The 17664-nt window shown below is 36.8% G+C and overlaps 1 protein-coding gene across 13 annotated transcripts in view; it reads right to left on the bottom strand.

Moving 5' to 3' along the window:
• The window catches only part of LOC129761847 (sex determination protein fruitless), a 717406-nt gene that overhangs the window by 126162 nt on the left and 573580 nt on the right, over nt 1-17664 (bottom strand). For all 13 annotated transcript variants that reach the window (XM_055759649.1, XM_055759651.1, XM_055759652.1 and 10 more), the window contains 3 exons: nt 11937-12084; nt 3480-3680; nt 2948-3412 (listed from right to left, as the gene is read on the bottom strand). In XM_055759649.1, coding sequence (XP_055615624.1) covers nt 2948-3412; nt 3480-3680; nt 11937-12084 — 814 coding nt within the window. The remainder of the gene's footprint in view (nt 1-2947; nt 3413-3479; nt 3681-11936; nt 12085-17664) is intronic.

Raw genomic sequence — 17664 nt, forward strand, 5'->3', positions numbered from 1 at the left:
GCCAGTCCCCAAGAAAAGCTACAAAAACCCGGAAACAGCTCCTCTAAGCGAATTGACGCCGCTAAAAGCGTCTTTGCTCAGTCCTGGGACGGACTCGGGACGTAAAGTAGCAGTATCACGATGGTCCTCCTGCGAGATAGTGGGGTTGGTCGCAGGCCTTGCAAGCCGCACCACTAAAACACCAAGCAATGAACGATACACAAGAAAAATTGAGAATCAGACCAGACCAGACGTTAAGCCAAAATAAATAAATAAAAAGATTAAAATTTTGGAAACGAGCGCGTTACGTTTGGGATGCAAGGATTAGAGCGAAAATACCTATTTGGTGACTGAACGAAGTGATATAAAAATTACTTTCGAAAAACAAAAGGTGTATGAGTGATGTTTGTTACTTTTTGACTCAAAAAGTTTTTTTATAGCACAAAAACGGAAACAAACTTTTGAAATCACAAAAATCTATAAATATGTTAGAAAGTCCATCGAAGTCAAGAGTGGTTAGCGTTTGATGCATGTCGTCGGATGTTGGAAGCACCATAAACAGTGTGCTCGCCCTGGCCAACCTCTGTTTTTTTTTTTAGAACGGACGGGCATATTTTTTTTTGCCTCAGTGTGCATTGTCAGAATATGAGCGAAGTAAACATGGTGCAGAGCTTGCACTGACGGGCAGAAGCATGGTTGAAGAAAGGCATTAAATAGAACGACCGCGTTATTTTTCAGAGCGTTATGTTTCGAATTGTTGATCTTATGCGTTATCAAATGGACTACGGTGGTGGCGAAATAAATATGTAATCACCTCTGATCGCAATGTGTCTAGCACGAGAAGCAAATGTTCATGATGCATACTGAGTGTACTACGTGTATTGGTAACAAGGACACAAATCTCGTGTATTATTCCCGCGAGAAAGCTTCGCTGTCGCTACCATCTTGTCGCTTGACTGATTAATCGTGAATGACTTATTGGTGACTTTTTCGGATTGATCAGTTGATTTTCGTGAATTCAAGCATTGTTTCAGGGTTAAAACAGACGTCAAAGTGCAGCGCAATTCAAGCCGCATAAGATATGGGAGTTGCGTTTTTCGGAGGAAAATTTAAGGTGGAACTTTGTTTCACAACGGTTGCTATCGCCACCCTAACCCACACCCGATTCAGGATTATCCTTTTCTGAGTGTTTTTGGGAGCATTGAAAGTGTAATTTTGCTAAAAGATACTGGAAACCTACTTGGATATTCAGAACGTTCAGAGTTTCAGTGTCGCTCTAGATAGCCAGCCAACTGTACATGTTAATTTAGAGAGTTGGTTTGAAAAACTGCTTCAATTGGTTTTTAACTGCTGCGCGAAACGTTCGCGCCCTTCACTCAGTGAAAGTATTCATAACGATTCTCATCAGTGCTACCAGATGGTTGTCTCTTTTTGTTTTGAGAACTGGCTGAATAAAATGACTATTAAAACTGAATGGAGTTAAAGAAAAAATATTTTCTGGAAGTCTCTCATTCTATTATATCCTGTTCTTTAAATAAATACCAATAGCGCCTAAAAATACACAATAGTAATATTACAGAGACGCGCGCAGTCTGTGAGTATAAAATTACAATTTTGCACGCGAGTACAAGAGAGTTAATGAACGTCTCGATCTTATGGACTTTAATGTAGCAAAATATTCAATGAAAAGCAGCCTTCTCCGTAACCGGTAAGATAACATAAATTAGGATAACTTTTGTATCATTAGTGTTCTAATTTAACCTGTTGATATCTGTGAATGAATAAATGAGAAAACTTAAACTCTCAAGTTTTGTAATGTTTCACGAACAAATTTTTATCTTGGTGTTTGTAGATGTAGTGGACAAAAATATTGAGAAGAGATAAAAATTGATTTTATTGTGTTTTTTCAAACATTTTGTGGGCTTACACATTTTTTTCCAACTAATTCAATAGCAAATTCAATTATACACCGATTTGCGAGGCGATAATAATTTATTGAATAATTGATCATCATAGACGAAGGGGGCGCTCTAAAATCGCAGTTTTATTACATAAAAATGATTACTAACTTAATATCGTACGTTTTTAGTAGCCTACAAAAATTGGAGTATTCCCAGATACCACGTACCAGATATTCAGAAGTCTTTGGTTAAGCAAAATATTGAAATAATATTCCGAGTGCAGCGAAAAAAAAAATGTTTTTTTTCCTGAGTGGCAATATAGTTGCCACCGACTTATAAAGGGTTGAGAGGCATAATTAATCGAAATTCCTCTACAAGCATTCTATTTGTTGTCGCGAATGGTCTGTCTACAGCTTTTGGTATAATCGAGTGTTCGTTATTCATAAAACTTCTCTCAAGTTTATGCAAGTTCTGGTGGCTCTGGCGGATGGAATGCATTTAGCATTATTTCAACTTGGTCGTTTCCCCACACACCCCTCTTGCTGTGCATGGGTGCAATTTTTTGGCAGCCTGTGATGCTCACTCTCGGGAGAAAAAAATCTGTCGGTGCGGGGGAGTGCAATTCCCTTTTTGCACGGAATCTGATGCGCTCTGGCGACGAAAGTTATTCATGTTTATGTAAATATTGCCACACTCGTCGTCAAGCTCGGAAGGGTCCAGAGCCATACTGATTCGAGTAGTGTAGATGGAAGTGCTCTAAACTTGGATGTTGAAGGATTTCGGTTTGTCTCCCCATACAGCAGCAATCGTTTTGTCATTCATAATTTGCGTTTTTGAAAAGCTCTTCCGAAAGAAGAGGGAACCAAGTGTTTTGAGGCTAATGCGGAAATAGAACAAGAAGAACAAGAAGAGCTTAAATGGAATTTTAATATTGTTGCCGCGAGTGCTGTCGCTTCACTTGTTTTTTTTTTGTTCAACTACCAAATGGTGTGGGGATATTTTTGCATTCATTTCTTAAGCTCCGCTTCTGGTCTTTAAGCTTTCTCCGAGTGTAATGTGGTACCTACCTGCGATTCGTATCCGCCTTGCCGATCGTTAATTAGGCTCGGTGTCGAGGGCAAGGAATTATCACAGATGTTGGAAATTTTTCTTTTTTTCTTACTGTCTACTGTCATTTCTCGATCGTCTGACGGTGAATAGAGACGATCTTCACCCATAGGCGTTAGCAGATCGACACTGGCACTGCGTTGCTGCTCCCGGACTTGCTGTTCCCGTTCCCGTTCCCGCTGGTGTTCGCGCTGGGCCTCTCGCCTCTCCCGGTCCCGGAGTTCCTCCCGCTCGCGCATCTCTTTGTCCCGAAGCGAGGGATGGTGTAGAGTATTGTTGTTGTTACTGCTGATGGTATTGTTGTTGACACTTGCAGGAGGTATCGAGTCAGGGCCATCGCGGGAATCACCCCGCGGTCGCTCCGGTCGGTTTCGATCGGAATCGGACGAGTATCGATCGGCACTGCTTTCTGTGAGGCCTCGTACCTGAAAAATGAAGAACGCATCAGTGGATTACATCAGAAGGAACTTTGCTTATTCATAAAGTACTCACTTTCAAGCTCTCTGCCGTTTTGAGAAAATTCTGCAGGTTGTGCTGGCCAACGTTCACCTCACCCTGGTACATAAAGTCCAGCAGGGCGCGCATCTCACTGACTTCGACGTCACGCAGGTAAATGATTGGATGCGGGTGTTTGTTCTCGACGAAGATCTGCTCGAAGTACGGACTGCACGCTGACAGTATCGCTTGATGTGCCTGAAAAAAAGAGAGAGATTGCTGGAATTAGTTTTCCCCATGAAAATGGACTCTTTTAAAGTTACATTGATTGTGACTTGGTCTTGTTTTAAAGGGACTTCACCCCAAGGGTCATTCGTCCATAATTGTCTTTGTCGCATATGAAGATTTTTTTTTAGCAAGGCAGTATTCTAGTCTAGGAATTTAAAAAAAGTCTTCATATTACTGAAGTTTTGGTATTCAACAATCTGCCCTAGAAAGGACTTTCCAAAGATCTCATTATTTATCGAGTTATAGTCATTTTAGTAATGACGAATTTCATGCCAGCTCGACTCGACCATCTCAGATAGCAGTGAAACGTTGTGGGTGTAAAGACATGGGCCATTTAAGCAACTTTAAATACTTGAAATATTCGAAAAATAATTAGACAATATTTTGGAAAAAGCCAAATTTTTTTTCTTAAATCTTTACAAAAATTTATAACTTAAAAACTATGACACCTACAAAATTCATGTCGAAGGACGAAATGTAGGAAATAGTTTCAATTTTTACGGAAAAATACCAAAAATTTTTTGGGAAAAAAAATTCGATGAAAAGAAAGTTATTATAAAAATTAAAATTCATTTTTCTCAAAAACGTATTTTTCCGAAATTCCCAAAAACATATATATGAATAGCCCTTACAATTTCAAACAAGTCGTCCATACATCGGAAGATGGGCACTTTTACAAGGAGAAAGTTTTTTTAACAACAACTTTTTTTATATTTTCTTTGAAAAAAAATACAACTAATCCTAATTTTGTTGAAAGTCAATATAGCGATATAGTGTATTCGACAAAGTTTTAAATCTTATAAAAATCTGAACTTTTGTCGAAGACGTCAACTTTCTATCTGTTATAGTTTTTGAAATATAAGTCATTTTTGTATGAAGACTTCTGAAAAAAAAAAGTTTTGTTCGTAACATTTTTGTGTGTAAATTCTCACGTTTGACACGTTCTTGACATGTTTCCAAATAGAGAAAAGTTAGCAGAGCGTGTAAATTGCGATAATTTATACATAAAAATTTTACGAATTAAACATTAATAGTATTTTTCCAAAGAAAAAAAATTAGAAGGTTGTTGTTCGAAATTTTTTTTCCATGTAAATGTGCCCATCGTCTGATTTATGGAAAACTTGTTGGAAATTCTATTTTTTCAGAATTTTGAAAGCATATGTTTTCGAGAAAAATTAATTTTAATTTTCAGAATTTGTTTTTTTCAATGAATTTTTTTTTCCAAAAAATTCTTCGATAAAGTTAAGTGAAAACCTAAGTAATTTCCTTCATTACATTCTCTGACCATCTTTTTGTAGATGTTACAGTTTTTAAATCAACATTTTTCGAAAAAAAAGTTGAAAGACCCCAAATTAAGAAAAAAACCTACAAAAAAAAATATCAGACCTAAAAAATTGTTGTCAAAGAATGGAATGTAGGAAATCATATTGGTTTTCATTTAAAATTATCAAAAAAAATTTAGGAAAAAACATTTTTTGAAAATTAAAATTCCTTTTTCTCGAAAACATGCTTTCAAAATTCTGAAAGAAATAAATATAAATAGCCCTTAAAATTTCCAAAAAGTTTTCCATACATCGGACGATGGGCACATTTACATGGAAAAAGTTTTTTGAACAACAACTTTTTCATGTTTTTCTTTGAAAAAATATTATTATTGTTCAATTAGTAACATTTTTTTGCATAAATTATCGCATTTTAAATGCTCTGCTAACTTTTCTCTATTCTAACATATATTCCAGAAACTATAAAAGATAGATAGTTGATGTCTTCGACAAAAGTTTGTATTTTAACAAGATCTAAAACTTTGTCGAATACACTATATCGCTATCTTGACTTTAAACAAAATTAGGATAAGTTGTATTTTTTTCAAAGAAAACATGGAAAAGTTATTGTTCGAAAAACTTTTTCCCTGTGAAAGTGCCCATCTTCCAATGTATGGACGACTTGTTGGAAATTGTAAGGGCTATCCATACATGTATTCTTGGGAATTTTTTAAAAATACGCTATTGAGAAAAATGAATTTTATTTTTCAAAATAACTTTTTTGTCAGTGAAACTTTTTTCCAAAATTTTTTTGGTAATTTTTTGTGAAAATTTAAACACATCCTTTGACAAGAATTTTGTTGGTATCATAGTTTTTAAATTATAAATTTTTGTAAAAAACGATATCTCAAATTCTACAGAACCGATTTATGTCGAATTTATACGAATACAATCTGTATGCATCTCTCTATCGAATGAACCAACAAAAATAATAATTTTTTAATTTTACTATTTAAAAAAATCGGAAACGTAAGGAAAAAACGTTCAAACGGTTTTTTTTTTCTTCAAATGGTCGCCATTTTGTCGAAAAAGATGTTTCTTGCCAAAGTTCATGCGATAGCGACATCTTTACTGATTCAGAATCTGTTCGTTTTTTTTGTTTCAGATACCCTGGAATCGTGTACGCCATGGCATGATTTTTTAACTCCCGCACTTCATCAGCTTGTAGCTGTTCCAATTATGAATATTTTCTCCGTTCAATTTTTGTTCTATTGTTAAAATATAGATAAACAAATAGTGATATAATGGATAGTAAAAATATTATTTGTTTTATTTATTCGGTGCTCCAAAAACCGCCCGAAATCCGTGCCTCTGCTTGAGAGTAGCCCCTTGAGGGAAACTTCGAAACTTTGATTACTGTTGTGTGCAGATACAGGGTGTTCAATAAGTAATATAATATATTTTAAACATTTGTTAAAAAAAATGAGAATACAAGATATTCTTTCCGGCCTCAATTTTTATGGAGGCAATGTTTATTGAGAACCTTTTCCATATATTAGCTGAGAGCACAAACCCCACCCCCCTTTGTGACGTTGCTCAAAATAATCGCACGCGGTACGCATTTGGTCCATCGGCATCTCGTCCCAGATCTTGGAAATGAGCTTCTTTAATTGGTTCATAGTGCTTAATTTATATTCGCTCTGCTTGACCAGCATGTACGACCATACATAAAAGTCCAGGAGATTAGGGTCCGGGGAACTGGGAGGGCACAAAGTCTTCTCGAGGAAATCAGTCAAATTCTCCCGAAACCACATTTGCATGATAGTCGTCGTGTGGGCCGGTGCTCCGTCCTGTTGAAAGATGTAATGATCCTTCCCGTAGAGGTCCCGAAGTGCCGGGGCCACAACTTTCTCCAGAACCTCTGTCTTATAGTACGATTTTCACGTTTTTCTCGATAAACACCAGTGGAAGAATCCCACGCCTGGATACACCTTGCGCGTCGGTTATCCTATATATGAGGCTAAAGCTGACACCAATGCCAATACACATAATGCATATGGTGCGAATGCACCTATAATACTATGAAAAGTCGTATTCGAACTTATTTAACACCCTGTATTTCAAATAAATAGAATAATTTTCAACATTTCAATTCAATTTTTCAGTGTTCTCTAAAATGAATAATTGTTAAAATTATGACATCATTTCCTAATATTTCAATAATTTTTTTTGCATCTCACTACACAGAGTCCCTTAAAAAATTCACCACAACTGCATTTTTAAAACAGTTACGGCTCCCGAAACATTAACTCCTTACTATTCATGGACTCCGGTAAGTTGTTGAACATATCACCAAACGATTTGTTTCTCATATAGTGATCCGTACCGAAAAAACTCATCAGAATTATAACTATAAGAGCAAAAACGACTTCAAGTCTCTGGTATCGGTATATGGTTCCATGACAATAAACCCTGAGATTGCAACAATGATTGAGTCCATTTATTTTTTACATCATGATTTTCACGCTCCGAAACACAGATGAAATGTTTTGTTGTCAGCACCGTTTTTGCACCGAGTTTTGCACCGTATTTCTATACCTGTTTTACATCGCGCTTGATTCTGGTTTGTTTTCTCTGTTGAGTTAATTTTTCCTCACACAAGCGCATACTGTTGGTATGGAAGCGCGCTTAGAATGAGCGAAAACAAAACAGGCGCTAGAATTTGCTGTGTGGTGCACATCACACAAGTGAGAAGCGATGTTTAGTATCTGAATTCTGCGCTGTGTTCATTCGGTGTTCTCGTGTTTATGAATTTGGCACACGTATTTCTATACCTGTTTTACATCGCGCTGTTTTTTACCTGTTTTACATCACGTGTTTTCGTTATGAACGCCCATTGACGAAAATTAAACTCAAATGCAGCGCAGCGTATGTTTTTTGAAGACTCCAGCTAGAATCCAGCTTTCTAGAAGAAGAATTGACAAAATAAGGAAATTTTTCTTCTCCCTGTTGGGTGTGAACCACTACCAAATAATCAAAATAATGGTATTTTGAACTATTGTGGTATAGGAAACAAATTTAGACATATGACAGTTTGTTCTCGCGAATCCATTGGCTCTTTTCAGGGCCACTAAAAACTTTTCACAAAAGAGTTGTTACAATACAATTCAATGCAACAGTTCGATGCATTCTGAAGTGATTCCCGGAATAATAAAAAAGCAAACTGATTTTTGTTTGCTCGGGGAGAGAGTTTGTGCGAATTTAGGAGTGTTTTTGGGCTTATTAGAGGTTGGTGGTTGGTGGTTCTGTGCTCCCGTGGTCTAGTGGTTGTGTCCCACATTATAATGCCGGGAGTTCGGGTTCGACTCCCGTTCTGTTTACTCCGTTTATTCCGACTTGCACTGTGGTCACGCGTATTCTAGAGCTTGCCACTCCGCAACACATTCAAGGCGTATTATTCGGCATAGAAGTCTCAACTAAGTACTATTAATAAAAATGACGCAAGTCATTTACCTACCTAGTTATATACTACCTATTAAATGACCAAGTCAAATAATACCTACGTTGAGAAGGCAAAAGTTCCACTGGGAACGTTAGAGCCATCCAAGAAGAAGAGGTTGGTGATTCGATTCCCGATTCGATTCCCACCTGTTTTTTGGGCGAATTTTGAATTATCGCGGTATTTTGAGCGGTCCCCGTAAACAAACCTGAGTAATATCATATCTCTCCCTCAACCGAAGCTTTTTGAACATTTAAACATTTTGAATTCAGTTTAGTTTTTCTGACGAAAATTAGTGACACACTTCATTTGCAGCAGATTTCACAGCGGAAGATTGCAGAGAAGTTTGGAACAAGTCGGGGAGCAGTCCGTGAAATTGTGCACAAACACAAAGCTTACGGTTCGCTTGCTGACGGACCCGGAAGACCGATAGCCGGACGGCACAACGAATGATCGGAAAAGTGAAAAAATCTCCGAAAGTATCAATCAAAGTCATTACGCAAAGTGATGAAAGATGGTGTCACTAATAAGGACATCTATTTCCCGGCTCTCCAGAAGGTGTGGAATGGAATCAACCCTCAGCACTTCCAAAACCTGGTCAATAGTATGCCCAAACGTCTTCAACAGGTTATTGAAGCTTCAAGAGGTCACATTAAATATTGATGCTTTTAATTTTTTTGCCTTCATTGTGTGATTTGTTATTTCTCGAACTCAGGTTTTCTATTTTTATTTTGCGTGCCATAGAAATAAAATGTTTGGTTTGAGTTTTATGAATTGAATCCAGCTAAATATGCTGCCAATGCAATGAAAAACATTGTTTTCCAATAAAAACTCATGAAATTGCTATTTTACAAATTGTTTTTTATTCGAACAAAATTGATAAAATCGTTATCTAATGCTGGTTTAATATAATGGATACAACACTTTGTTCATATCGCTTCAATGTTGATTAAAACCAATACCGCACTCAAAGGTTTTGGGGGTGGGCTTTTATTTTTGTCAACGCATATTTGCACACATTAAAGAAGTTACGTAAAGCAGTAAACAAAATCTAACAAAAATGACAAACCTTGTTAATTACTTGGAAGAGGTTAACAAACAATTCTATAGAATTAAGGTAGTTGTTTTTGATAAAATAGTCATGGAAATTGAGAAAAGTTTCTAAACATCCAAGGTGAGCTTTTTTTTATGCCTATCATTGTAGTTGTTGACAAAAAAAAAGACAAAAATCAGAACAAATACTCGTGTTTCACAAACCCACGTCCGGAATAAAAAGTACACTCAGAAGATGGAACCCAGATGAAATTTCTTTTTTTATCCCTTTTGTTTATTTTAGGCTCATTAGCATTTTAGCTGTAACAGAGTCGAATTTTAATCGTGTACATATCATATGTTTATCATATCTATAATTAGCACATTACACAGTTGCCATTTTTCGGCGTAAGAGTATTCCCTTCTATACCATTGCATATGGTACACATTTACACAGTAGCCATTTAGGCGTAAGAGTTTTCCTTCTGTTATTCCATTATCCAGTTAGACCGGACAGCGGAGACAGTTGATTGATCATTTTTGAGTTATTTATAGAACAGCAGCCCCATGTGTCTTGCAGAGCAGAGCAGTTGTATGGATGAATCGATCTTATTTCGACCGTGGATCGATCTCCATCGCTGATGATTGTTACGTGGACGTACTTATTCTGTAATAACACAAAGATGGTCAATGAGGGCCCTGAGTTTTGAACTCACGATCGATCGCTTGCTAAGCGAACGCGCAACCAATGTGGCTACGGAGACCACCCTAAAATTTCTTATTGAAGGAGTTGTATAAGAGTGTACGGAATTAAAAAGCAAGTGTCCAGAATTGAAATCTATATATAATATATAAAAATGGATTTCTGTTTGTCTGTCTGATTCTTATGGACTCGGAAACTACTGAACCCATCGACATGAAAATTGATATGTGGGGGTTTTTGGGGCCGGGGAAGATTTTCATGATAGTTTGAGAACCCTCCTCCATACAAACGAAACACAAATTTATGCATTACTCGAGAATTAATCAAGCAAATGAAACGAAATTTGGCATTTGAAAGTTTTAGGGTGCAATAAATGTTTCTATGGTGGTTAGACACTCCGCCCTCCTCTCTAAAGGGGGGCTGCCATACAAATGAAACACAAATTTCTACATTACTCGAGAATTATTCAAGCAAACGAAACCAAATTTGGCACGTGAAGGTTTTAGGATGCAATAAATGTTTCTATGGTGGTTAGACATCCACCCCCTCTCTAAAGGGGGGCTGCCATACAAATGAAACACCAGTTTCTGCTTTACTCGAGAATTAATCAAGCAAATGCAACCAAATTAGGCATCTGGAGGTTTTAGGATCCAATAAATTATTCTATGGTGATTAGATACTCCTCCCCCTTCTCTTAGAGAGGGCTGCCATACAAATGAAACACAAATTTCTACATTACTCGAGAATTTATCAAGCAAATATAAGCAAATTAGGCATATGGAGGTTTTAGGGTGCAATAAATGTTTCCATGGTGGTTAGACAACCCACCCCCCTCTCTAAAGGGCATACAAATGAAACACAAATTTCTGCATAACTCGAAAACTAATCACGCAAATGGAGCCAAATTTGGCATGTGAAGATTTTAGGGGGCACGAAACGTCTCTACGGTGATTAGACACTCCTCTCCCTCTATAAGGGGAGAAGAGGGGAGGGGTCTGTCTTTTTTCTATCATATTTTCCTTATCAAACATTTATTCCATGTAACGGAGAAACATGTTATTTGCAAGTGGTTGAAAAATCTTGAACGAGAATTGTGTTTGAAAATAATATGATATTATAATGATGAGTTTTAGTAGAAGTACTAGGCTTTTTTTAGTAAAAGGTAAATTCAACCGGGTCGATTAGAAGATCAATCAACGAACAGTTCTGCGATTGGACTCATGAACTTCCGCTTAGTAAGAAAACGTGAATGTTTGAAGGTATTGATAACAAAAAACAAATTTTGGGCGGGACGAAGCTTGCCGGGTCAGCTAGTTATGAATAAGAAAGTGTCCGGATTTCAAATTCACGGCACAATGGAGAAATTTATAAATTTTGAACAAATATAACATGGTTTTGTGGAATTCTGTGATTCATAACATACATGAAAGCCTACTGATTCTAAATATATGAACGGTAATTTCTCATGCTATGATATGTCAACATTTTTCAGTAGTCGAAGTTACCATCGTAAGCGCTAAAATGTTCGGATTTCGATGCATTACGATATAAGTTATAAAAGTTATAAATCGTTCAAATTTCAGTAAAAATAATCGACTGATGTCCTTGAAAAACTTAAACACGTTGTCTCGACTTTCGATCAAGTGAAGAATCTTTATGATTAGGCTTCTAAAGATTCTAAGCTCAAAATATGTCTTTTTGCCAACGATTTACAAACAAATAACACTTACTTTGACGATTCCTTTATCGCAGGCCAGAGTGACATCACACAGTTTCTCATCTTGCAGCAGGGTTGTGAGCACGGTTGTCAAATTGGATTGGTGGTTATTCCAGCGTAGACAATATTGCTGGTCCATTGTTCCAGTGTCAGTGCTGTTCCTGTAGAGATAAAAAAAAAACAAAAGAGAGATAAAACTATTAGCTTGCGGTTACCAATTTGGGGGTAAGTGCTGAAAAAAAGGAACGTTCGCCTTCTAGGATTTTTCGACACTCTCCATGCAAATGCACAGTCTTTTGTGGCGGAAGATGCTCTTGTCACGTTTTTTTTTGTAAAGGGCTCAGCCTACCCCTGCTGGCATTTCGTAAGATTTTCACCCAAAGAGCTGGCTGGTGGTTGCCACGAAACTTTCATCGACTTGCACAGAAAGCTGGATCCAACATACAGGTGGTAACAAATTAAATATATACTTTTTCGACCACGACAATTGTCTGCAAGAAGACGACAAGAAAATGGGCCCCGGAAACATTTGTTACCAAAGATTGCGGTTACCCGGATGAGGATAACCGGCTGAGAGTTGGTGAACAAGAACAAGAACTCATATGCGACAGAGCAGCCAGCAGTTTCATGACTGTGAGTCTGACAGTCGGAAGGGGACGGGGGTGGGTAGTGATTCTGATGATGGTTGTTTGCATATGACACTCTTCATTTTCGAAACCAGCAATGTAAACACACAGTTTAGCCTCACTTCGCACTGATTTTTGTCAACTTGCTGCTGCCCCCACTTGGCACCGACTTTCATCCGATGACTTTATCTTGAAAAAGCCAGGGCAATGTTGTACTTGTATTTTGTGCATACGGCGTGTGTGTGTGGGTGTACCAGGAAGGAACATTCCGTAAGATGATAGCGCCAGACAAGTGGGTGTCAGCATTAGACAGGTGGCTTCTGTTGCTTTGCTGCTTTGTTGGTCAGAAGGAACGAATGTAAATCAACATGATTTTGAAGAGAACTGCTTCGGTCGTCTCGGAAGATAACATGGGATTCTCCCGTTGACTGGATCCCATATAAGGGGGTGGTTGAATTGCATTAGATTTTCAACAAACTTTTCGTGTCATCTTTGCACTACTTACTTTTGTTCTAAAAAACATTTGAAGGAACCTTTCAATTAAATAATAAGGCGTACACCATAATCTTTTGACGTTTATTTTTTGTCTAACATAAGATGATTATTGCAAACCCCGTCTTTTTTCCATCTGTTCGTTGCTTTCGGTTTCATTATGTGGTTGCACGATTTTGTTTATCACATTTCATAATATTTTATCAAACGACTTTAAAACAAAACTTTCGTTTTAACATATAGTAGAAGTGATAGTGTCAGTCGTCAAATTCTATTATCTCTCTGGACTCAAATTCATTTTGTCCTTAAAGGTAAACATTATCCGAAATGAAACAATTGAATTTATATGGATCCGCTGTGTAAAAAGATAAACAATATCACTAGAGAACCAGAAAACATGCTTCGCAAATATGTGATAACGTTTTTGGATCTTCTTTAGATTTAGGGCCTGATTCTCGAATACACTTCACGGTGGGAACGAAATAAACGGCACGCCATTGAACTACGTTTTACGAGTTAGTGAAGTGTCAAAGATAATGAGTTTTCAGGCAGAATGAGCACTTTTCAAATAAAAAATCATTAATGAAAATTAACTTCTTCGTATCAAACTGGTATTTAATATGAGTGGAGAACTTTGTTTTCTTCATGTGATATAATAACAAAAATTTCATCTGAAGATTATAATGATAAGTTTAGTGGGAAACTAATCTCGTATCCAGATGTCGACACTGTACCGTTGTCATCGCGGAAACGTTTCATACCGTTTCCACCGTGAAGTGTATTCGTAGTGTATTCGAGAATCAGGCCCTTATTCTTTTACAGGGATCTAACTTATCTATCGATAAGGTTTATGGGAGAAGATAGAAAATCTCAATTATATTTGCTCGGGATCATAGAAGCTCAATGTTTTACTATATTAATGTATTTAAAAAGAAAATCTGCAACAGAAGTGCGCAAAATTCTTGTTGTGATTCACAGCAGTCGGTTGAAACAATATGAAAATCATGGGAGGTTGATAACATGCGGTCAACCCGTAATTTTATTTATTTAAGCGCTCATAGACGCATAGTGCTGTAATACGAGGTGTGTAACATTTAGGAATAATGTTATGTGAAAAATGATCCAGCGGCGCTTGTTTGTTTGCTATATTACTAAGATATTTGGCTAATAAGAAGTGGCGTAGAATTCTAAATTGATATGAATATAAAAAGATGCCTCAATCTCGCGCTCTCACATATAACGATTTTGTATTGGTAGTTTTTGGACCCAGCATCTATACAACAACTGCCTTTTAATGCCTCTTAAAAACAACCGAAGAAGTAATAGCTTCGCGAAAAGGGCAAGCAATTCGATCGTGTTTAGATATCCATAGTCGAAAGTTGTAATGAATTATTGCATGAAAATTTACCCCAGCCAATTTATTTTGTCTGTGGGTGAGAGCTGACAAACATTTTTTTTTTCAAGTTTGTACTACTGTCAGTAGTCTTCATATTAATTTTGAACGCGATCTGTCATTTAGTTTGTTTACAAGGACATTAAGAACAAGTTAACTTCTGTTTTGGTCTGCGATTTTAGATATGGATAATTTTATTGGTTCAACATATTATGTAAAATGTTGTGTTGCAAACAAAATTTCTTGTACCGTTTTTTTTTTAAATTCTTTATTTGAGAGGCTTTCAGCCTCCTGGGCTGGTTCGCCTAAATACATTTGGTGACTCAACTATGTCGTAAACACGGGGGCGTATGAATAATATAAGGCATTCAAAGATGGCCGGGAAAAGAGATAATCGATTTGATTTTGAAGTCAAGGAGCTGACATCGACCAATTAACGAACAATTTGTGCCAGGAAAATGGAATGCATACAAACGCTGTAAAATGCAAGGCCGTAACATTTACGCGCTCTCGCTCCCCGAATCTATACGGATACCTGCTGCATCTCTCACCTTTGGAAAGAGTCAATCGAATCATGGATCTAGGAGTTCTCCTTGACAGCAAGCTGCGCTTCCATGAGCACGTCTCGGTCACAATTTCGAGAGCGAACGTGATGGTTGGATTTCTGAGACGCAACCAGCGTTGCCAATGTTCCAGTTTAAACTGGATTCTTCCAGTTTTTTTTCTTCGATCCAGTAATCCAGTTGAACTCTAAAATCTTCCAGTTTTCTGGAATATCGTCCAGTTTTATCCAGTTTTTCATATGTGTGTCCTAGTTTTATTCATTTTTTGTAAAATAAATTTACAATGATAAATATTATCTGTCCCTCCCTCTTCCTATTCCTTATGTAATTTTATTTTCTGACATTTATCATTCGACCTTGGATCGATCTCTGGCGAGGTTGTAATTCGGTTCTTTCCATTTTGTTCAATCCGTCGGTGTTTTGTCGAAAATTCCAAAACGAAGAGCTTTCCCGAATGGTGGAAACTTATCAAACTACTTTAAAAACAGGGTACCACTCAATTGTTTATTTTATTTAACAGCCTAGATTTAACATGTGTGCTCCCGTGGCCGAGTGGTTAGCGTCATAACTAACATGCCGGGTGTTCGGGTTCGATTCCCGTTCTGGTCGGGGGAATTTTTCGTCAAAGAAATTTCCTCCGACTTGCACTGTGATCACGCCTATTCTAGAGCTTGCCATTCAGAATGCATTCAAGGCGTGTTATTTGGCATAGAAATCTCAATTAAGTACTAATAAATAATGACGCAAGTAATACTAATAAAATAGGCTGAGACGGCGAAGTTCCTCTAGGAACGTTAGTGCCATTGAAGAAGAAGAAGAAGATTTGACATCAGATGTTATAGATCCTCCAAAACATTCTGAAGTTCAGAAGGTCATAAAGTTCAGAAGGTCATAAAGTTGACTTTAAATGATATGAATATAAAACCTTGCTTCTGTTTACAACAAATGGATATTAGTTTCTCATAGTCACTCAAAGGAATTTTAGTTCTAAATATAATTAATTTAATTAATGCAAACAAACTCACCTAAATAGCTAATGCATGTGAACCGTAGTGTATATTTTTTTCAAGAAAGCATACATATTTTTCAAGAAAGCATTGCATATTTTTTCAAAAGTACTTTTTCGAGCTAGGGGAAATATTTAAGGGTCCCTCATCTTGATCTTGATACCGAAATTTGGTTTGTGCAAGCCTAATATAAGATGTAAATTAGCAATGAATAAAACCAAAAAAACAATGAGAGAAATAGCTTCTCAATACCAAATCTTGATAATACCAAAGTAATACTTGAGCAACGTTGTTTGTGGTTATTTGAGTATTTAAATAACACTATTGAGTTGTTTATGGTATTTTTTTTTGGTATTTTACCTCGTATCTCATGCTGATCCGTACCTTTTTGAGGTATCGAACTATACGCAGTTTTGCTACGCTCTTCTATCAGCGATTTCATGGATTTTATGAAGCGATAAATACGAAACTCTTAAGTTTTGCCCAAATAAAACTGTCCCTCAAATATTGTTTCACAGTAATTACAGTTACAGTTTTATGAACTACATACAAATACTACACGAAGCATTCTATTTCTCAAGCATTGAAATTGGTAAAAAATTAATTTAGATAAATCATAGCCGGTCATCTTAAAATAAAAATGTTTTACAGGATCCAGTTTTCTTCCAGTTTTTTTAAGAGCAATCTTCTAGTTTTTTCAAAAATGTTATTGGCAACCCTGGACGCAACACAGCTCATTTCGATGACATTTACGCTCTGAAGTCGTTGTACTGTGCATTTTTCAGCAGCATCTTGGAATACGCAGTACAAGTCTGGGCCCCATTTCACGCTGTAGATAATCAGCGCATCGAACGTGTTTAGAAACGCTTCGTAAGGTATGCTCTACGTGGTCTGTCCAGGAATGATCCCACCAACCTACCATCCTACCAGAGAGAGTTTTAGAGAGAAAATTCATTGCAAACGTCCAGGTCTGTGGAAGTATAACATTCGGATTTTGCACCATTATAATGCACCAGCTCATCGATAAATCATTCTGGCCATTCATGTCATTTTTGACCATGAAAGTTGAAAGAATAGTATTATTGCTCCAAAAGACGATAAAATAAAATTAGATGATATGAAAAGCATTTTCTTTAAAAATACAATTTACCGGTATATAATTGTCAGAATGTATTGCGCCAGAGTGGATAAGGTGCAACATGAAAAACGGGAAGTTCATTATTGAGTGACGATTCGTGAATGCACGTCCTTAAGTGAAAAATCATATAACATAAAGTGTCATTTAACAGGTACCATAAACAAAAGCAGGAAATATGGTACATAAGTAACATAAGAAACTAATGCTAGCAAGAAGGAAAAAAATTAATGATCTTAACCTAGAACAATATGACAGTAGATTTGCCTTTGAAAAACTGGTGTAATGTTGGATTCAAAACTGTCAAAATAGTTATACCAGGTAGTGTAGAACAAGTGATTGAAAAGTCAAGGGTTGATCTCGCGTTCATCGAGCTGATCATGTATTGTCCTGTAACTCAATCACTCAATCACTTGTTTATTGATTGTTATTTATTTATTCAGCGAGTTTAAAACAAGTGATTGAAAAGTCAAGGGTTGATCTCGCGTTCATCGAGCTGATCATGTATTGTCCTGTAACTCAATC

Source organism: Toxorhynchites rutilus, chromosome 1, assembly GCF_029784135.1.
Source record: "Toxorhynchites rutilus septentrionalis strain SRP chromosome 1, ASM2978413v1, whole genome shotgun sequence".
NCBI classification, from domain to species: domain Eukaryota; kingdom Metazoa; phylum Arthropoda; class Insecta; order Diptera; family Culicidae; genus Toxorhynchites; species Toxorhynchites rutilus.